This window comes from Phyllostomus discolor, chromosome 8 (genome assembly GCF_004126475.2).
Source record: "Phyllostomus discolor isolate MPI-MPIP mPhyDis1 chromosome 8, mPhyDis1.pri.v3, whole genome shotgun sequence".
Taxonomy (NCBI): Eukaryota; Metazoa; Chordata; class Mammalia; order Chiroptera; family Phyllostomidae; genus Phyllostomus; species Phyllostomus discolor.
The window spans coordinates 40,583,469-40,605,436 of NC_040910.2; the positions used below are offsets into that span (position 1 = coordinate 40,583,469).

At 47.6% G+C, this 21,968-nt stretch overlaps 1 protein-coding gene across 1 annotated transcript in view; it reads left to right on the top strand.

Moving 5' to 3' along the window:
- Nucleotides 1-75: 75 nt before the first annotated feature.
- The window catches only part of CATSPERD (cation channel sperm associated auxiliary subunit delta), a 41,912-nt gene continuing 20,019 nt past the window's right edge, over nucleotides 76-21,968 (top strand). The window contains exons 1-10 of the mRNA XM_028521923.2: nucleotides 76-612; nucleotides 2,466-2,520; nucleotides 3,898-3,974; nucleotides 7,660-7,732; nucleotides 8,456-8,570; nucleotides 12,322-12,389; nucleotides 14,861-14,974; nucleotides 17,554-17,637; nucleotides 20,005-20,155; nucleotides 21,463-21,558. Coding sequence (XP_028377724.2) covers nucleotides 473-612; nucleotides 2,466-2,520; nucleotides 3,898-3,974; nucleotides 7,660-7,732; nucleotides 8,456-8,570; nucleotides 12,322-12,389; nucleotides 14,861-14,974; nucleotides 17,554-17,637; nucleotides 20,005-20,155; nucleotides 21,463-21,558 — 973 coding nt within the window. The 5' untranslated portion in view covers nucleotides 76-472. The remainder of the gene's footprint in view (nucleotides 613-2,465; nucleotides 2,521-3,897; nucleotides 3,975-7,659; nucleotides 7,733-8,455; nucleotides 8,571-12,321; nucleotides 12,390-14,860; nucleotides 14,975-17,553; nucleotides 17,638-20,004; nucleotides 20,156-21,462; nucleotides 21,559-21,968) is intronic.

The window sequence follows — 21,968 nt, forward strand, 5'->3', positions numbered from 1 at the left end:
TTCGAGCTCCCTCTTGGCATCCACCTATTCTAGCCGACCAACTAGAGCGCTTACGGTCCCTTCGAGTCATGTGGAGGGCTGCTATGGCCATTGAGAAATGACCTGTTGCTGAAAGTGAGGATTTGGGAACGTGCATACACAGGCTTTAAGGACCTGCTAAACGCATGCTCAGGCTCTAGGGTGCCTCGGCATGACGGATTCAGCCTTCCCGGGAGATGGTGTGCACATGCTCAAGTTGTAGACGGCGCACTGGGCAGCGGGTTGTCTGCTCTTGCGCAGCCCCAACGAAATAGATGAGACGAGGAGCGCATGCTCAAATTTCAGGGAAAACGTGCGCGTGTGTCTGCAAACGCACGTCGAGTCGCTGAGAGGGGGCGTGTTCAATTGGATAGATTCGGGATTCGCTAGAGATGATGTGCGCGTGCTCAGGCTCGGCAGCCGACACGCTGAAGCTCCAGGCTCTAGTGTGCGCATGCCCAGACTGCGAAGTTCTCCGCGGCGGTTGAGTGGGAGTGGTGGCGGCGACGCTTCCAAGCAGATGCTGGTGTTGATTCTAGTGGCGGCTGCGATGTTGTGGCTCTTCCCGTTGGCCACAGCTCAGCCCCTGTGCCGGTGGGGCCTCCCTCACGGGCTTGGGGTGCTGCCGGGGGTCGGGGAGAGGGGCGCTGGTTCATCTGAGTGGAGGCGAAAATGGAATACAGGAAAGATGCTTCTCGCTCCCCAACCTCTTTGCGACTTCCTAGCTTACTCTTCTAGGATTCAAACTTGATACCTCCCTTTTTCTCACCTCAACCAACCTCTCTAGTCTCATTGCCACTTCAAAACTTTGGCACCATTCCGAACCCTTCAAACCACTTCCACTGCCCCTCCCACCCCCCACCGCAGGCTGTGCTTTCCCGCCCAGCCCCTACTCTGGCAGCCAGAGGAATTATTGATAAACGAATTTGATCTCGGCATTCCACTTCTCCAGTTCTCTGTGGCACCCAGAATAAAACCCAGGTTCCTTGAGCAGCCTGCATTTTCTCCCATGATCTAGCCCAGGTTTTCTAAAAGCACGGTGCTGATATTTGGGGCCTGATCATTCTCTGGGGTGTGGCCATCCTGTGCCCTTGTTTGATGTTGAGCAGCATCCCTGGTCTCCACCCACTAGATGCCAGTAGTACCTACTTCTCCAGGTTTGATCATCAATCAGCAATGTCTCTAGGTATTGCCAAGTGTTTGCTGGGGATTTGACAACCACCAATCTGGCCCCTGCCCACCCCTGAGTCACTGTTCCAGTCACCTTATCCCTTGAACACGTCAAACAGGACCTAGTTTTGGGGATGGGAGAGACTTAGTGCGTGCTATTCCCTCTGATGGTACATGTTGCTTCCAAGTCTCTCCATGGCGTATTCCTCATTAATCAGATCCTAACTTCAGTAGCATGTTTCCTTATGAAAGCCCCCCTCTTCGTGGCTGCTTTTTAGTATCAATCACTAACTTATGTTATTCTTTTCTTTTGAGAAACGTTTTCTTACCTGTTGCTGCCAGCGGAAATACTAGCCTCACAACAGTGTAGAGTGTTTCTTATTCACTCAATACCCAGAACATTATTAGATTTCAATCAATAGTATATTAGTGAAGGCTATGCAAGGTGCCATAGGAGGTAGACAGATGCTAAAATTCTGTTGCTGTCCTCGGGGAGCTCTTGCCGAGAGTGAGCTGTCACTCCCGTTTGGCCCCGTTTGCTGATGAAATGGTAAATGTGTGCCTCATTTGGTGTGTGGCCTCATTTAATCTTTACGACAAAGTTCACGGAGTAGTGATTCCTTAGCCTTATTTTATGGATGTGAAAACAGACTCAGCAAATTAAAGACACTTGCCTAAAGACACATACCTAGTAAGCAGGGAGTAGGATTTTCCAATAAGAATTACTAGGGGGATTTGTCTCAAAATCTGAAAATGTTTATATCTAATTCTCTCCCAAAGTGTGGTCCTCGATCAGCAGAAACAGCATAGACTGGGAATTTGCTACAATTGCATTTCCCTGCATCTACTGGTGGGGCCCGGCCATCTACCATTATCTAACCCTCCAAATGTTTCTGGCGCATGTCCAAGATTGAGAATCTCTGATGTAAACTACATTCTCCCAGCCACCAACATTCCCCCTTCCAAAAAAAAAAAAAAAAGAAAAAGAAAAGAAAGAAAAAGAACGAAAACCTTGAAATAGGAATTCCTAATTTTCCTAATCTGGTGTCTACAAATGAGCCTTTATGAGCTCTTGAAAATATCTCCATTTGTGCCTATCCATAAGTTTGTTGGTGCAAGAGGAGGACCCCAATTTCATTAGACTTTCCAGGGGATCCCATAACCTGAAAAGCATTAAGAACAGGTACTTAAAAGTTAACCCAGAGGTAAACTGGAAGGAGTCATGCTGAATATTCAAGAAACATTAACAGATGGTCTCTCTTGTCACTTACCTCTAGTATTCACACGGTGAGGACGGGAAAGACACTTCATGTTGGACAGCAAACTCGAGGGGTATGTGGCTCCATATTTAACGTTCATTCTTCACTTTTATCTAATTACCAGGTCAGAATATTTCTCAAAGGCCCTGGTTGGGTAAGTTGAGTTGGTTAAGGCATTTTCCCAATACGCCAAGGTTGTGGGTTTGATCCCTGGTTAGAGCACATACAAGAATCAACCAGTGAATGCATCAATAAGTGGAACAACAAATCCGTGTTTATCTCTCTTTAAAACCAAAAAAAATTTTTAAAGAATATTCCCCAGTATTATTGCGGTGCCAGTGTGGTGTCAGGCATAGAACAGTATCTACTCCTTACCACTGCCCTTTGAGATAAGGGATTTATCACTAAAATAGTACAGAGAGATCAAGGAACTTGGACTAAGCCAGGAGACAGAAGTAGGGTTAGAACTCAGATCACTGGTGTTCTTCTATTCCATAGGAGATTTTAAATCCACAGTGACATGGGAAGTAAACTGTTATTTCTTTTACATGACACAGTGCAATAGGAAACTTCCTTTCTCCCCGTGTGTCCCTAAAATGAATGGAGAAATGGGGCTGGTGAACCCCCAACACAATACACAAATGATGTGTTCTAGAATTGTACACCTGAAACCTAAATACTTTTATTAACCAGCTACCCAAAATATTCAATGAAAAAAAGAAAAGAAAATGCATAAGAAAAAAAATAAGTTGCCTGTTGACATGGCATCATTTCAGTAAAGCTTTCTACATAGTCTCAGAGTGGCTGGTTTCTAGCCTGTTAGCTTTACAAGTCTTTGTCCTTCCACCTCTCTTTCTAATAACTAACAATCTGTAAATAAACAATAACATATGTGGAATAAGATGTGATAGAAATTAGCCTGTGAATCATTTTTCACTCTTTATTTCAAAATGATAGATTCACAGCATGTTGCATAAATAGTATGGAGATGTCCCAGTTACCTTTCACCCAGTGGTGACATCTGACATAACCAGTGTGTAATATCAAAAACAGGACAGTGATGTTGATACAGTCTACTTGCTTAGTTCAGATTTCACCTTTACATTTTCTTTTTTTTATTGTTTTAAATTTATTTTAGGGGGTAAATTCAGACAACTGTAACTGAACAACAATAAAATAATTTTAAAAATTATTTTAGAGAGATGGGAAAGGAGGGAGGAAGGGAGAGAAACACTGATGTGTGAGAGAGACATCAATCAGTTGCCCACCACCCAGCCATGTGCCCTGGCCAGAAATCGAACTGGCGACCTTTTGGTTTGTAGGCCGGCCCTCAGTCCACAAGCAACACCAGCCAGGGCTCACCTTTACATTTTCAATGTTGTACTTTAGGACATTGTTTTCATCGGGTATTTATTATTATTGATATTAAATTTTGTGACTATCTCTCTAGGACCTCCTGTATTTTTCATCTATGAAAACACTCTTGATAAAACATCCTTGCAAAAAAAGAACTGCCCTGTATCTAGGGTAAGTAACCATTTTATGAATTGTTACCTTCCTTTTTATTAAAATGTTAGATTTGCTCTCATTGATTCATCCAACAAACATTAAGGAAGATAGGGCTGTCCTGTGTTGCTAGTTGCTGGCCTGCAGGGGTGGGGGTCAGAGGAGGAGAGATGATGAGCTCAGAAAGCACTTATTACAGTATACAGCGGTACCACGTGTCAAAGGTGCTGGAGATGAGCACTCACGGGATGCCGAAGGAGAGAATGCCTAGGAAGTTTCCACTGGGGAATTGATGCCCAAACTGGGTTTTGAAGGATGAATAGGAGTTCAATGTGGGGCGAGGGAGGACCCAAATATGAATGGGCTTGGAACAGAGCATTCAAAGGAATGGACGCCATGCCCAAAATGCACTTGGAGTTGTCAGGATGCAAGATTAGAAAACCAGATATGTAAACTATACCAGAATGTTCTCCCCGCATCCTAAAGGCAGTAGAAGAATTGAGGCCACATAATTTGTGTTTAAGAGGATTTCCAAAAAGCTCAGGCCAACAAAACAAAACAACATAACATGAAAAAGCCTCAGTAGAAGGAAAGCCACGTAGAGGGGAAGGCAGACTTGGCAGGACTTGTCCGATCACAGGGTGTGTGAAACAGAGACGAGCAGGTGGTTTAAAATAGCCCCCCAACAAGGCTCTGTCTGGGTGGCTCAGTTGGTTGGAGCATCATCCTGTACACCTAAAAGGTTACGAGTTCAATTCCCAGCCAGGGCACATACTTGGGTTGTGGGTTCGATCTCTGGTCAGGGCACATACAGGAGGCAACTGATCAATATTTCTTTCTCACATCAATGGCCCTTAAGTTTCTTTCTGGTGGAAAGATTAGGGAGAGAGGTGGTGGCCCAGGATGTCATGCTGATAAGGCCAGAGATGGGAACAGAAGGTCAAGTACACATGAGTGGTGGTTCCGGCAGCAGAAATAGGTGCAGCCACCCAAGCAGCATGTGTTTAGTGGTCAGAGGCTCTGGGGAACTGACTTTATGGAGCAGGTGGGAGAGAAAGAGACATTGGAAAGCAAGAACCTGAGAAGCCAAGGGGGCAGGGTCAAGGAGGAGGGCTATCATAAAGAAGCCAGGGCACAGGGGCAGATAAGAAGCCCCTGAAGGCAGCTGAGCAGACAGAAAAAGGAGACGTGGAGGTCCGAAGCTTATGTTAGTGTCTCCAGAAGCCGAGGCAACAGAAGCCAAGAGAGGTCTCTATAGAGAACTCAGCAGCAACAAGGAGCACAGGGCTTGGAGGAGGTTCCTGCTGTTAAGAAGGGCCTGGAGCGAGGGGTGACCACACCAACAGGTCTTCCAGGAGGGGTTGGGGAGCAAGGGGCAAGGCTGGCCCTGGGCAGGTGAGGACTCAGCTGCTCCTCCCACAGCAGAAGAATCTCAAATGCTAAGGCATAAGTCCTGTCATCCCTGGAGAGCTGAGCTGCCGTGGAGCAACCACCAATCACATGGGACTATTTGTGTTTACATTTCCCATCAGCTGATGAATGGATGAGCAGAACATGGTTCATCCATACCAGGGGATATTACTCATCCTTAAAAAGGAAGGACATTCTGACTCTCGCTACAACATGGATGAGCCTTGAGGACATTGTTGAGTGTAAGAAGCCAGACACAGAAGGACAAACACTGTGGGATGCTACTCACAGGAGGTCCCCAGAGGAGTCAGATTCACAGAGACAGGAAGCAGATGGTGGGCGCCGGGGTCTGGGGGAGGGGACAGGAGTCAGTGTCCAAGGAGGACAGAGTGTCCGTGTGGGATGGTGAGAAGGTTTGGAGACGGATGGTGGGGACTGCCACACGACAGTGTGAGTAGAGTTAATGTCACTGAGCTGTGCACTGAGAAATAGTTAAAATGGTAAAATTTATATTACGTGTATTCTACCACCATCAAAATAAGTTGTGAAATATAAATTTTATGTTGTGTGTGTTTTACTACCCCTTTAAAAATGAAACAAAATTTGATTAACTAAAGTTAAATACTGTACAGTGAAAAGTCCACATAGTCAAACTAACCACTTTCAGCAGCTCGGTGTGTCTAGTGCTGCCGTGTTGGACAGCCCAGGAGCGGGACAGCCCAGGGGTGGGACAGCCCAGGAGAGGGACAGCCCGGGGGTGGGACAGCTCAGGAGCAGGGCATTTCTGTTAGATCCAGGCCGCCATCAAGTTTTCTGTGGGCTGGAGAGCTGAAAATGTTCTCTGTATCTTTATATTCTTGAAAAAATCAAAACGATAATATCTCACTGAGCAAAAAAAAATGAAATCTTACCATTTGCAACATGGGTGGACCTAGAGGGTATTATGCTAAGCAACTTAAGTCAGAGAAAGACAAGTGCCATGTGATTTCACTTGTTTGTGGGATCTAAAAATAACTATACAAATGAGCAGTCGAAATAAAACAGAAGCAGACTAACAGAAAGAGACCAAAAGAATGGTGCCAGGTGGGACAGAGGAGGGGATGGGTGGAAAAGGCGAAGGGTAGTAAGAGGTACAGACTTCCAGTTATGAAGCTGATAAGCCCTGGGGAGGTAGCGCACAGCACAGGGAACACAGCCAACGATGTCATAATAACTTTGCACAGCGACAGATTGTAATAGATTTGTTGTGATGGTCCTGTCATAAGGCATATAAATACTGAATCACTGTGTTGTACACCTGAAACTAATACATGTATACCAACTCTACTTTAATAAAAAATTTAAAATAATAAAGAGAACAATATTTGCGACACATGAAAATGACATAAAATTCAAAATTTCAGTGTCCATAAATAAAGTTTTATTGGCACACAGCCACAGCTTTTCATTTATGTATTGTCCATAGCAGAGCTGAGTGGTCGAGAGAGAGGCCATTCAGCTCCTAAAACATTTTCTGTCTCACCCTTTAAAGAAAAAGTTTGCCAGACCTCCAGCTTAGAACACAACCTGTTCAAATGGGATTCCGATGCCCAGAACACAATGGAGTCGGTGAGGGTCTGACCCCAACAGCTTCCTAAAATGAGAAATTCTAATGCTTAACAAAATTATGAGATACCACTTTTCACCTATCGTATTGGTGAGGATGAGGGCCAATGAACACGAATTTAAGTGGGTCCTCCTTCTGTAGATGGACAGTTTGGCAGAATTTGTCAAAATGTTCAACTCATATTCTCAGATACAATGATCCCATTTCTAGGAAGTTAACCTACAATTTTAACTTCTTTATGTTCCTAGTGCAAAGCCTTCCCGAGACCTTTGTCCCAGCTGGTCCCTCTGCCTGGAGTGTCCTTTCCTATGACAATCAAGGAGAACAGCATCCCAGGCAGCAGTGACAGCTTGTGACAAGGCCCTGAGGCAAGACCTTGATTGACCATTGGAGAAACAGCTAAAGCACAATGATGGAGGCGGGGGAGTGAAGGGACTGTCAGCCACATCACAGTGCACTTTTCAAATGATGTCATTTCAGGAAGTCAAATACCCATAGAAATTTACTCCTGCAAAAATAGATAGCTATGGATAGATTAGATAGATAGATAGAGTGAACCTAAATGGTTCCTTGCTAAAAAAAAGAAAAAGGAATTTTGTTTGGATGGAACATTTTTAGGGTGTCTGCCATTGTTTTTGTTTCTTTTCTCATGTGAAATTCTCCTAATTTAACTCTTATTGTTTATTTCAGACGACAACTTTTTTTCACAAGAAATAACTTTGAGAGTAGTCTCCTTCCGTTCTCCATCCCTACGTCGATGCAGGTAGTTATTATACAGGACAACCTGAGGGATGCTTGAAATACATACTACTCAGGGTAAAGGTATAGTTTGGAAATATCACGTTAGTCTGTTTTTGTTCGTTTGGGGTTTATTTTACAAAATACGTCTCTTAAAGACAATTTCTAAGCAAAAAGGAGGGTTGATTCTATTCTGCCCTCTCTACCAAAATAGTACCTTTTCTTCCTGAAAAGGGAAGCAGAATGGTTGCCAGTCCTCCCCATAACTGGCTGTGTGTTGGGGACAGATAGATGACATGCACGAATTTCAGGGCCTCCCTACATTGTCCTAAACCAAAACAGAAAAACCTTTACCATCTCGGTAACTATCTTGAAAAATTCTACCATTAGCACCTGTGCTAAAGAGGTTTTGCCCTCTATTAAGACTCCCGTGTTTCTCTTAGAAGCAGCAGGGATACTTGGCATTTATGTACCTCCTCCATGACCTATCGTGGGGCTTTATCCTCAGAGGAGGCTTTGACGAGGGAGGGGGTGGAGTGAATTTAGGTGTCTGTGGGCTCCGAACACCAGTCGCAACCTCCCAGTTTGGGTTCCAGCTGACCACAGGGTACGAGGTCCCCAGTACCAAGGAACCGCACACCTCCTGCTGGCACACAGTGTTTCTTGGATGCCTGTCTGGAAGCACGGCTTCCCAAACTGATAGCTGAACAGGTGTGCTTATTGATGTCACATATGCCGTTATTCGTAGGTTGGCACGCCAGAAGTAACATCAGCACATTTTGCTGGTTCAGTATTGCTGTTAGTAGTGAATAAAAGAGTCTATGTTTATGAGTATGAAGATGATTCCTGGAGGGCATCTATAGGTATGTGCTTCCTATTTTGTTTGACTTCAGACACGTGGTTGATTTTGGGGGAACAAGCCATGGTGCGGCTTGGATGGCCACCACTGGACATTACATCGTCCTTTAAAATTCAAGTGGAACTCAGCCTGAACCCCTACCCCATAGGGTGGGAACCTGGCGTTCCCACTGGGGATTGTACTTACGAGCCAGCAAAACCTGCTCAGGGCAAGAATGACCCTTACATGCTCATGTGATGAGGCTGGGTGACAGCTTATTTGGTCCCAGGTACCCCACATCAGGGCCAGGGAGCGGCAGAGAGGGATAGTTTGATGCAGGAGAGAAAGAGAACTCTGAGGCAAGGAGATAGTGTCAAGAATGAAGACGGTAGACGTTATTCTTTAGAGAAGAAGAGAAATGACCTTCTCATTCTCCAGCGGAGGGAAGAAGGCAGAGAGAGAGCACAGGTGCCCATGCCGGTGAGGAAGGGGTCAGTCCTCGGTCTCTTGCCTTCGGCACTGCTGACACCTAGAGGCAGATTATTCTCTGGCTGGGGGCCGTCCTGGGCCCTGTGGGGTGTGGAGCAGCATCTCGGCTTCCACCTACTCCATGCTAGGAGCACGCCCCAAGTCCTGACAAAAGAAAAAAATGTCTCCGGACATCACTCAGTGTCCCCCTGGGAGGTAAAAGTCCCCTCAGTGGAGAACTCCTGGGTTGGCAGATCACCATCCGGCAAGTTGTTAGTCTTTTGCTTCCCTTGTATTAGTTTTGGAGAAAGATCGTGGGTCCCCCAAGACTGTGCCCTGCCCCAGTCAGCCTGGCGCCTGCCACATACTTGCTACACAGTGGCTGGAGGATTGATTGACCACAGCCCTCTGAGAGGGACAGGAGGGCAGAGCCGAAGGGCCACCCCTCTACTGGGCCTCTGCCTTACTCTTCATTAGTATTCCAGCTTGACTGTCAACAGGTGATTGGCTGGACCTTAGTAAGTCGACATCTAGAATGTTCTAAGCCCCTTGGCAGAGGTGTGGACACTGTGGTGCGTAAACCAGCCCCTAAAGAATGTGCATAACCCAAGTAAAGCTGGGCTGCCCGAGGGCAGCTTGGGACCATCTCATCAGTTTGTCCCATCCCAGTCCAACACACAGCTGTCCTCGGAACAGCAATGGACCGAATGGAACAGAACGTCCCACCCACAGCCAACCTGCCTGAAAGTCCTCCGCCTCCCTCTCTCCCCCTCCAGAACCCAAACGCACCGGCTTCTCCTTCACCCCCCAGCCTCTCAGACCCCCCGACCCTCCAGTCCAGTTATTTTCTCTCACAATTCACAGCTCTTTTCCCCTTTTTTGTGGGGAGAGCATAAAATTCACACAAAACTCACTATTTTAACCATTTTAAAGTGTGCAATTTGGTGGCATTTAGTGCATTCACAATGTTGTGCAACCATCACCCACTATCAAGTCCCAGAACATCCTCATCATTCCAAAAAGAAGCCTGGTTCCTGTTAAGTGCTCACTCTCCATCCCCCTCCCCCAGCCCCTGACCACAGCGGACACGCCTTTTCTCTCTGTGGATTGGCCTGTTCGGACATTTGCTACGGAAGGATTGTGCAGTGCGTGGCCTGCGGTGTCTGGCTTCTTTCACTGTGCACGATGTGTTTGAAACGTGTCCGTGTTGTATGGAGCGGGGTCAGAGCTTTGCTCCTTTTTATGGCTGGGTGATAGTCCCTTGCGTGCACAGACCACTGTCGTCTGTCCACTCATTAGCTGGTGGGTGTCCGGGTCATTCCCTCCTTTCGGCCGCTGTGACCCGTGCTGCTGTGAACATTTGTGTACGAGTTTTTGTGTGGACAGATGTTTTCGTTTCCCATGGGAACATGCCTTCCAGGAATAGAACTGCTGGGTCCTGTGGAACTCCATGTTCAACTTACTGAGGAACATTAGGGCTCCTCATAGTGTCAATCAGTCCAGGCTCCACCCTTCCTCTGTTCTCCATCAGTTTCTGTCTCGGCGTCCAAAAAGCTAACTCTCCCTCCCCACTGCCCCCCACCCCAGCCCCAGGCACCCACCATTCTACTTCCTGACTCTATTTGTCTTTCTGTGTCTGGCTTAGTTCACTCAACACAATGTCCTCAGGGTTCATACATGTTGTGGCAAGTGTCAAAATTTCCTTCCTTTTTAAGGTTCAACAGTGTTCCCTGGTGTGGGTAGACCATGTTTTGTTTATATAGTCATCTGGTTGCTTCCATGTTTTAGCTATCGTGAATAACACTGTTAGAACTCGTGTGTACAAATATCTCCCAGAGTTCCTGCTTTTAATTTTTAATTTTGTTTTGGGGGGGGTCTACCCCCAGATGTGGAATTGAGCTGGCTCTGATTCCCGGTGACCCTCTGAAGGAGTGATATCCACAGTGTCCTGTCCTCAACAGCCCGCTCAGCTCCTGTGGGCTGGTGCCTGCGGCTTCTTTTGTGAGGTCAGTCCATCCTATATCTGGTCTTCTTCTTCTCCTGCTGCCTCCTATTTTTCCCAGCATTATTTTCTTTTCCAAAGAGCCCTGTCTTCTCATGATGTGCCTGAGGTAGGACAGTTTCATTTTTGTCTTTTTTGACTCCAGTGCCATTTCAGGCTTCATTTGCTCTGGGACCCACTTGTCCGTTTTTCTGGCGGTTCCGGGTGTCTTCGGGGCTGCCCTCCAACAGCACGTTTCAAGTGAACCGATCTTTTCCCATCGGCCTCCTTCACTGTCCAACACCTGCATCGTGCACAGTCATTGGGAAGACCAGCATGCGGATGATCTTAGAGATGTCGGTGTCTAACCACGCAGCTTTGCTCTCTGGAATCTTTCCTAATTCTTCCATTGCTGCCCTTCTGGTCTCAGCCCTCTCCTGATTCCTTGGCTGCAGTCTCCATTTGAATTGGTGACTGAGCCAAAGTAAGCAAACTCTGCAACAATGGTAGTGTCTTGCTTCATTGCCTGTGTCAAAGTTGCTCATTTCTTCTGCAGTCTTGACACAGCCATTCTGCTCTCAGCTCCTTGAGGATGCTCCCCACCGTTTGCCACAGCCGCGCCGTTTCCATCCCCAGCAGTGCACAGAGGTCCCACTTTCTCCATGTTCTCGCCAGCCTGCTTGCTGTCTGTTTCCTTTCAAGCCAGAGTTTCTTCATTTGAAATAAAATTGAAGAACACCTCAGTAAGAGAAGGGGGCTCTTCCTACAGTTTTGGCCTAGTCCTAAAAGATTGCCCGCAAAAGCAGTGCTTCTCAGCTGGGGGCAGTTCTGCCCCACAGACGACACCTGGCAGTGTGGGGAGACGTTTGTCGTCATCGAGACTGGAGGTGGGTGCTCCTAGCATCGAGTCATTAGAGGCAGGGGTGCTACACAACGTCTCACAGTGCAGGGACGCCCCCACAACCAAGAACCACCTGGCCCCAAACGTCAGCAGCCGGTTCACAAACCCTGCTCTAACATTTTCTCTGCCCTGGCTGGCGTAGCTCAGTGGATTGAGCGCGGACTGGGAACCAAAGTGTCCCAGGTTCGATTCCCAGCCAGGGTACATTCCTGGGTTGCAGGCCATGACCCTCAGCAACCGCACATTGATGTTTCTCTCTCTCTCTCTCTATCTCCCTCCCTTCCCTCTCTAAAAATAAATAAATAAAATCTTTAAAAAGTTATATTATAAAAAAAAAAAAGAATTGATAACCTTTAAAAAAAAAAAAAACATTTTCTCTGAACTTCAGGAAACTCATGTTGCTTCCAAACAATCTTCTCCTTTCAGGCGTAAGACACCCCGTTTCACATATCACTGGTGAGAATTGTTGCTATGATAAACATCCCTTTTGCGCGGTGAGTACAGTGTGTCATTTTTTCACTCTGTCCTGGGCATAGATGGCAATAAGGACAGGCTACACCCTGGGGGCTGGGCCCATGGACTTGGGCAGTGTCGGTTCCTCAGGGCTCAGAAGACAGCCTGAGACACAGGTGGGGCTCTGGGGCTGTTTTCAGATCACCTGGCTGGCACACTATGAACATATCCATCCATCTTCCTTTTTTAAAAACTTATTTTGAAATAATTATAGACCCTACAGGAAGTTGAAAAAAATCAGGCAGAGTCCCATTTATCATTCACCTCGCTTCCCCCAATGGTCCCATCTTACATAACCTGAGTATCCCACTAAAACCGATATTGACACAGATACAATGTGCGTGAGGCTCTAGCATTTTATCACATTGTCACATCGCAGAACCACTACTGCCACTGAAACACCAGACTGTTCCATCACCCCAAGGCTGCATACCTCCCTGGCCGCGTCCCACCCCTAACCCCTGACGACCGCTAATCAGTCCTCCGACTCAAAAATTGTATCACTTGGAGAATGTTATATAAATAGAATCTTACAATATATGGAGCCTTTGAGGATTAGCCTTTCTCCACTATATTCTCTGGAGACTCATCCAATTTGTTGTGTATGTCTCTCGTCTGTGCCTTTCCATTTGCTGCCCAGGTAAGATTCCACAAATGTACCAGAATTTGGTCACCTCCACTTTTTTGGCTATTGCAAAAAAAAGTTACCGTGACCATTTGTGTACAGATTTTTGTGTGGACGTAAGTTTTAATTTTTCTGGGGTAAATGACTAGGAGTTTAATTCTTGGCATCAATCTCCCTTTTTTATTGAGATACAATCGACACAACGCTGTGTAAGTGTTAGGCGTTCAGCATGATGATCTGATACATTCACATGTGGCAACGTGACGACCACTGCCAGTGCCACCGTCTGCTCGCCACATCACCATGTCTTTTTTGGGGGTGGGGAACTCCAAGATCTAGTCTCTTAGCAACTTTGAAGTTTACAATATACTGCTGACGTCTATGATCACTCCACTGTGCAGCAGATCTGTCACAGGTGGGCACAGGTAACCAGGTTCTTGGTGATCGGGACAAAGAATTGAACCGAACACCCAGAGTTTATGGCAGAGAACATGGGAGCCAACTCCTAGCAGAGATTGACCTCACAGGCTAGAGGACTCTGTTCTTACAGGGCCGACCCTTCCTGGCTAGTTTTGGCGGGCTTTTACTGTGCATATGCAAGTAGTTGTATTACTTTAAAGCTGCTGTGCATGTGGTCTCCCATGATTTTCCCTGATTGGCCACCAGGGAAGGGGGTCCCACAGTGTTACCTAGTTTACTCCCACTTCTCCTGGGGTCCCCTTGTACTAGGTTTGCCTTTCCCATCACCAGAGTATTATAGCTCTCCATGTTAGAAATTGGTGAAAAGGAAAGGAATTATGTATTCAAGTTATACAGAATTATGAGTAATGACTTACTGTGTTCATCAAAATCCCAAAGTTCCTTAAAACACCCACAAACACACACAGTACTTCCTTTCCCACTTTGTCCGGTCTGAGGCATCGTATCTCAGGAAAAGAAGCAGAAGTCCGTGGCTCAGGCAGCCCCTGGTTCTTCCCAGTAATCCGTGCAGAGTTGGTAGGCGTCCATTGGTTTCCAGCAGCATTAGCTGTATCACCGGGATCTCCAGCTAAAGCCGCGTGCTGGTTCTCTGCTAAAGCTGTGTGGTGATTCTTTGCTAAAGCCACATGGTGATTCTTCTCACGTCTGCAAAGGTTCCCACTCTGCCAAAAGCACGTGCTCCTCCTTCACAATGGCCGCCACACCTGGGTTTAAATCCCTGCGCCAGTCTTCCTCTGCAGCCCCATTTCCGACTCCTCCCACAATCGGCTACACTTGCCAGGACTCCCATATCCTTCCAGCTTTACTGGGCTGCCATAGTGAGTCTGGGCAGGCGTGGCCTCCTGGCGTGGAGCCAATCATCTCCAGGCTCTCATGTAGGCTCAGTAACCAGAGGAAGTTGCCTCCCATTTATGGTCTTGGGTGGAAGTCACTCCCTTCTCCCTGGCTCAAAGCTTGGCCACAGCTATTTAACATATCTATGAAACCAGTTAGAGGTTATAGATATGTTAAATGACCATGCCAGAGGTTAGCTGCAAAGCTGTTGCTATGCAAAACAGCTCTCAAGGGCCCTGCTCCAGGCATCCTATCCCCCAGCTCAGACTTGTGGGGGGGCAGGTGCGTGTGAGGACATCCTATATATCTTTCTAATATTTCCTGGACACCTTGAGTTCTGGACCCCATTACAAATCCTTCTTTTGGGGGCCCCCTGGCTGCACCCTCCTACAGATCTACAGGACTTATTTATCCACTGGGTACAACTTAGTGACCTTCAACAGCATCTCTCCACCCCCACTCCTGACATCTTTTAAAGAGACTGTTCTCTGTGTGTGTGTGTGTGTTTTCCAGGATATAAGTGATTCCATTTTTGCTTATTTGCGCGGAGCTGAGATATCTCAGACCACTATATATATCTCAGAAACCTGGGGATACAAATTTCACAAGTATGTCCATGAAAGACAGGTATGTTCATCTGGGTAAGAGAGTGAACAAAAAAAGATATATATCTTGTGTGTGGTTGGGGTAATTAGCACTGAGTGGGTGAACCAGGACTTTCTCGCTCAGGAGGATAGGGCGAGTGCCAGGCCAAAGGAGCTGGCCAGGGAGGTTACAAAGTTAGGAAAAGGGACAAAAGCTTTTAAATGATAGCACATTTAGGGAGCACTCATGTAAACTTGTGACATAGTAAAGGGTGAACATTCATTATAATGCTTAACCCCGCACCCACCTGAAGATCAGTACCATCGTCACCCTCATTTTTAAAAAATGCTTTTTATCCTTACCCAAGGGCATTCTTTCATTGCTTTTAGAGAGAGAGAGAGAGAGACATCAATTGGCTGCCTCTCATATGCTCCAGGACTAGGGATTGAACCTACATCCTAGGCATGTGCCCTGACTGGGAATTGAACCCACAACCTTTCAGTTGTGAGATGACACCCCAACCAACTGAGCCACACAGACCAGGGCCATTACCCCCATTTTACAAATGAGAATGGTACTGGGTTGAATGTGTCCACCCCCCCCAAATTATATCCACCCAGAACCTCAGAATATAACCTTACTTGGAAATAGGGTCTTTGCAGATATAATTTGCTAAATCACGATGAGGTCATAAAGGATTAGGTTGGACCCACAGTCCAATGACTGGCGTCCTTACAAGAAGAGATGAGGATGCAGAGAGATGCTCACAGAAGAGAAGGCTGTGTGAAGACGGAGGCTGACCCTGGAAAGATGGATGCAGCTACAAGCTAAGGAATGCTGGGCACTGCCGGCAACCACCACCAGCTAGAAGGGAGGGTATGGCGTGGGTTCGGTCTCACAGCCTCGGAAGGAACCAACCCTGCTGGCACCTTGATTTCAGACTCTGGCTTCCATAACTGTGACATTCAATGTCTGTTATTGGAAGCACCCCCCCCAAAAAAATGTAGTATATTTTCTGGCAGCCAGAGGAAACTCATACAGGAATGAAGGCTCAGAGAGCCTTTGCCAAGGCCACGCAGCCTGGCAGAGCTGAGATTCCCACAGCTGAAGTGGACAGGATGTTTGTGTAGCTAAGACAATGAGGACATCCTATTCTGACTCAGAGAATGGCCGTTGCCCCCACACACTTGTGGGAGTATGTCTAGAGGAAGGCAGACAGGCTGCTCCACACTCAAGCTCTGAGCAGATCTCAGATCTGGTTTCTCAGCCCTGCCCAGGAGGCCCAACGAAGCCTAGAACCTAGCCGGCCAGATGTTTTCACTTGCAATTAAACCTAGAAGCACCCAGAGGCTGCCAGTGCAAATCTGGAACACCAGGAGCTATGTTGTCTGAGGACAGGGGAAGATGGACATCCCAGACCAAAGAGAGAGAGTGGATTTGCCCCTCTTCCACCTTTTTGTTCTCTTTGGGCCCCCAATGGATTGGATGATGCCCACCCACATTGATGAGAGTGGAGCTCCTTTACAGGGTCTACTGAATCAAAGCTAATCTCTTCCAGGAACACCCTCATGGACGCACCCAGAGATAAAGTTTTACCAGCTCTCTGGGCATCTCTTAGTCCCGCCAAGTGGACACATAGAATTATCCATCCTAAGTCCACTCTTGTCAATTTGACACTCATATGCATCTCCTTCAAACTGAATCTCCAAATAAAGACACTAACAAGGTCATAATCTCACCCAGTACAATACAACCATCCTTTGTACAACAAAAAAACGCACTAACCACTCCCCAGGAGAAGGAGTATATCCTAGAGTAATGTGTACTCTTCTCTTTGATGTCCCATCACTTAAATACCAATTATTAACACAAGAGTCTTTTTGTTCTGTGTGTGTATGCGTGTGGGGGACCTTTGGGAGATGTTTAAATCATAAGGGTGGAGCTCTCGTGAATGAGATTAGTGCCCTTGTGAAAAAGGCCCCAGAGAGCTTGCTAGCCCACTTTCACCTTGTGAGGACACAGTGAGAAGTCTGTGACCCAGAAGAGGGCCCTCTTTTGACCATGCTGGCACCTTGGTCTTGGACTTCAGCCTCTGGAATGGAGAGAAATAAATGTCTATTGTGTATGAGCCACTAGTCCATGGGATTTTCTCACAGCAACCTGGAAGCACTAAAACAGGAGCTTAGGGCTTTGACCTCTGAATTTGGGGGGAGCACAATTCAGTCCGTGGCACTGTATATTATAGAACTCTTCCCTCCTCCCCCCAAAAAACCCCACAGAGGCTTAATTAAGAGAGTGGTCTCTCTCTTACCTGAAAGATGTCAGCTGGGCCTTGTGCTCCAGCTTGGCCCCTGGGCACTCTGCTGACCAGCCGAGAGTCGGGAATGAGGAACCTAGGCAGCGGTGAAGGACCCAGGCTTGCCTCTAGCTGTCTGGGCCACACCGCTGTCTCCACTCAAGGTTCTGCCCTACATGCTACATTTCCATAGAGGAAAAATGGATCATAATTTAAAAAAAAAGACTTTCCTTCATTGTGGCTTACTGGATAATCTAAAATTAAATATAGAATGAAACATATGCTTATAATTTATCCACATGTGACTTTGTTTGTTGTTTAACAGACGGCACAAGTCGGGGCTCTGGGTGGGATCTTCCACCTGCACTCCCTGTCTCAGGTCGGGCTGCTCACCTCCAACCAAGGCAAGGTGAGTCCCGTGGGCTGGGAAGAATGACTTAAATGACCTTTGCCCCAAGCCAGGTTTTTATTAAAACTCACACATTTGAATAGAAAGATTTTTTTTAAAGAACTCAGGAAAATCCACACACCCTTGGATTTTCATATCTGAAATCCACCTAGCTTTTCATTTACCCATCCCTCCTCGTACATCCACCTGACCATCCCCCCATCCACTCATCCATTCAACCATGCATCCATCCACCCACTTACCTACATGTCAGTCCATGTGTGCATCCACCCATCTACCCACCTTTCATCCAGATGCCCGATCGCCCACCCACTCCCCCTTCCGCCCTACCCCCACTGCCTTGCTCATCGGGTCACTCACTGGGCAGGATCTCAGCCGTGACCAGGCGGTGCTGAGCACTGTGCTGAGCACTGGGGAGAATCTCAGGGTGTGGTGTGTGTCACAGACGGGGACAGATCATTTTAAATACCTGATGTCAAATTTGTTAAAACAATTTTCATGGATGTTCAGAAAATCCATATGTAAAACCTATGCCCTCACAGACCTCATTTAGAATAAGACTAAGAAGAGGAGTTTGTCCTTCTAACCTGCATTTGAAGAAAAAATATTAAATAGGAAAGAGACTGCATACAGTTGGGACCTGGTATTGCAAAAATTGTGAGGGGGTGTACAGCTCTGAAGTCTGGGGGAGACCCACCACCAAGAAGCCTCCAGAGCTTGGGTTGATATCTGGTGGCTGAAAGCCCCACCCTCTAACACGTGATTGGTCCAGACCCCACCCAGAGTCCCCTCATTGGCATAAACTGCCGGGCTGTGCTGAATTACAGAGACATGCCCACTACTCTGGAAATCCCCACAATTTGGTGGCTGAGGAGTCCAGCTCCTGGTTACAGTCTGCTGCCATGAGTTTTCAGGATGACCACAGGCAGGCAGGGAAGCTTTATCTGGTAGGCGTCCGGGGGTACACTGCCCTCCCCACTCCAGACTTGGGGCAGGATGAGTCAAGACGATTTGCAGGCTCTGAAGGACTTGTAGAGGTCCCAGGCCCGGTGGGCAGCCTTCATTGCTAGGTCTTTACCTTCCATCTTCTGCCTACATCCTCTTCAGGAGCCTCCGTAGGGAGGGAGGAGTAGAAAACCTGGCTGACACTTTCCTCCACTTGGACTCAGAACCCAGTGCCTTTCTGCTCCCAGCCCCAGGCCCTCCCCGCTTCCCTGGCTCCTGAGTGCATAAGAGTGCAGGAGCCTTTTGTGGGGCTCCCTCCACTGAGGAGCCCCTCACCTGTGCTGATCCAGCAGGCCCTCCCCTGGTATGACCTTCAGCAGGGTGGGGGGCCCGGGACAGAGGGCTGCTGTTTCCTCTGGCCTGTTCTCTCCTCCACCCCACCGCAGTAAGCAATGAAAGGCTGAACTCTTTCATGTTTGTCTTGTTGCCTTAATTGGCTGTGCAGATGCAGGCAGCTGAGCTGGGCAATTCTAATATCTGGGACCAAGGCCAGCTAGTTCACAACACAATGGGATGAGCTTGGGGGTGAGAACTCGCCTTTGCTGGCTCTTAGGCACCTCGTGCTGATAGGCCTGGCCAGTGTCCATGGCGGGGAGGGGAACAGGACTAGGCAAGTTCAGCAGCCTGTGCACAGTCCATCCTCACCCTGAGCACTTAGTTCTCTCCCCAGGAAGTGCTTAGAAAACCCGCCAGTAGCCTCTCCCTCCTCTCCAACGTGCATCTTCAGGGAAGGGGATGCAGCTGCCTTGCTGGGACTCACTTATGAATCATGGCAGTGCTTTTTAAAATCCCACCCTTGCACAGTGCTGTCGGAGTCTTTCATAAAGAGCAAATAAGAGAGAGCTTTGACAATCACACAGAACAACTTAGATTTGACACTGGAGCCAGCCCTGAGAGGGCTGCATGGTGTGAGTGGAGTGGCTTCATGGAAAAGGCTGTTAGGGAGAGAGCCTGGGGTGTGCACACAGGTGGGATGGGAGAGAGAAATAAACTCCAATATTAATTCAGGGACAAGGGTGCCAACACGAGCCTGGCAGAGAGCTGGGGAGAGCAGGGCACCCTCAGCACTGTGGACATTTTTGGTGAATAGTTCTCTATCGTAAGAACCCATCCTGGGCACTGAGGCCAGGGGGCCTCACCCTTTATGCCAGGGCCACCCCCAGTGTGACCACCACAGACATGCCTGGTGTCCCCAGGGGGCAGAATCTTCCCAAACTGAGAGCCACTGGACAGATAAGAAAGTCTGAATGAAGTTTGAATAACGAAGCCTGTGGATCTGCACCTGTCTGTTGCCCTGTGATCTAGGACTTGGTAACCTCTTCTATCCCTTGAGATTCAGTTCTCTCTCTCTCTCTCTCTCAGGCCAAGTTTGTGTACTCGGACCACCCCCTGAACCAAAGTTTTGGGCTACCCTTTGACTACAATGGGACTCTTGACATCCTCATCGTCCCAGGCCAGAAAGGTTTTCTGATCTTCTGGTTTGAGAAGAGCCTATTAGCTTCCCGAAATGCAGGTGAGCAAGGCCCAGGCTCAGGCCTGCCACTCGGTGTCCCCCTCCAGGCAGCGAAAGCACATGTCATTATTTTCTCTCCCCTGACTTGAGTAGACAACAAGGAACCCTTTCTCACTTTGCCATCCTAACTGCAGCCCCCCAACCCAATCCCCTGCCTTGTGGGACCTTCAGGGGCACATAGACAGGTTTGGAAAGTCACCAGATGCTGAGGGCATAGGATCCAAATCTTGGGTCCAGGAACTGCAGATCTTGTTTGGGGGCTGAGGTTAGGGATTCTAGGAAATGAGTCAGGACCACTCACTTGAGCTTCCCTCAGAAGAGAGAAAAATCTGGAAGTGGCACAGCACCTGCACCTGGACTAGCTGAGGAATCCTGGCAGTGTCCATGTGATGTGAGCCCCAGCCCACCAGCTAGCATAAGTAGAGGATCAAAAGGCAGCCCTCCCTGGAAGAGGTGCTGTCAGGAACCTCTGGGCACAGGGGTGGCTGCAAGAGCACCTGCAATCACAGCTAGTTACACCCAGCACCAGTCAGACTACCTGAATACCATGTTCCCTGCAGTGCAAGAAAAGGTCTTGGCTGACTGGTGTGGTTCAGTGGGTTGGGTGTTGCCCCACAAAGCAAGAAGTTGCTGGTTCTATTCCCAGCAGGGCACACATTTGGGTTGCAAGCCAGGTCCCTGGTTGGGAGAGTGTGAGAGGCAACCGAGGCAACCAACTGATGTGTCCCTCCCTCTCCATGTCCCTCCCCCTCCATTCCCCTCTCTCTAAAAAATAAATAACTAAAATCTTTAAAAGAAAGAAAGACAGAAAAAGGCTCAAGCCTGGCCAGCCTGTTTTGAGAGCCAATTCTAGAAAGAAAGCTTTGTTTGTGTGTTTGTTTGTTTGTTTGTTTGTTTGTTTGTTTGTTTTTCTTAGAGAGGAAGGGAGAGGAACACTGATTTTTATTGTTCCACTTACTGGTAGATTCTCATATGTTGGCTATCAAACCCACAACCGTGGGGTATTGGGACAACGCTGTAACCAACTGAGCTACCTTTGCCAGGGCAAGAAAACTCTGTCTTATTCCTTATACACATCACAGTAAAAGGCATTCTGTGATGTTCAAGCCTCCAGATGGTGAAAAAGCTTCCTTAAGCCTAAGCGTATTCCGAAGGACGTTTTCAACATTGCATCTCAGTGTTTTCTTTTTCTTGGACCTTTATCATTTGGGCCACAAACCAAGGGATGGGGTGGGTGGCATTTCAGCAGTGGACGCCCCCTGCCAACGCGTGCCCAAATCTCATGATTCTGCCTCGTTGTCTTGTAGGTCAGCTCGTCAACCCCGTGCAGGTGCAAGAAGGGTCGCACACCGTGTATTCTTCTGTTTTTGAAACCAACATCACCATCCACAGCCTGGCTGCCAGTGCGTGCTTAACCTGCGGGTAGCTTTTTAGTGGAAATATCTGTCTAGGTCCTTGGCCCATTTTTTAATTGGGATGTTTGTCTTTTTACTGTTAAGTTGTAAACATTCTTTATATATTCTTGATGCAAATCCCTTATCAGAAATAGGCCCTGCAAATAGTTTCTCCCAGGCAATGTCCTGTCTTCCCACTCCTTTTTTAAAACCACTGGGTACACATCACCTGCCATGGGTAGGATCTGTAATGCTCTCTTATTTTCTAAAGAACGAAGTTCAGATTCACAGGGATGACATTCATGTCCATGTGCAGTCACATCTCATTGATTCCCCCCCCACCCCGAGGGATCCTTGTGTCCACCTGACGTGTGGAGGCTTACGTGGTTGTCAGGGCTCGGGATGCTCCTGGAACCTTT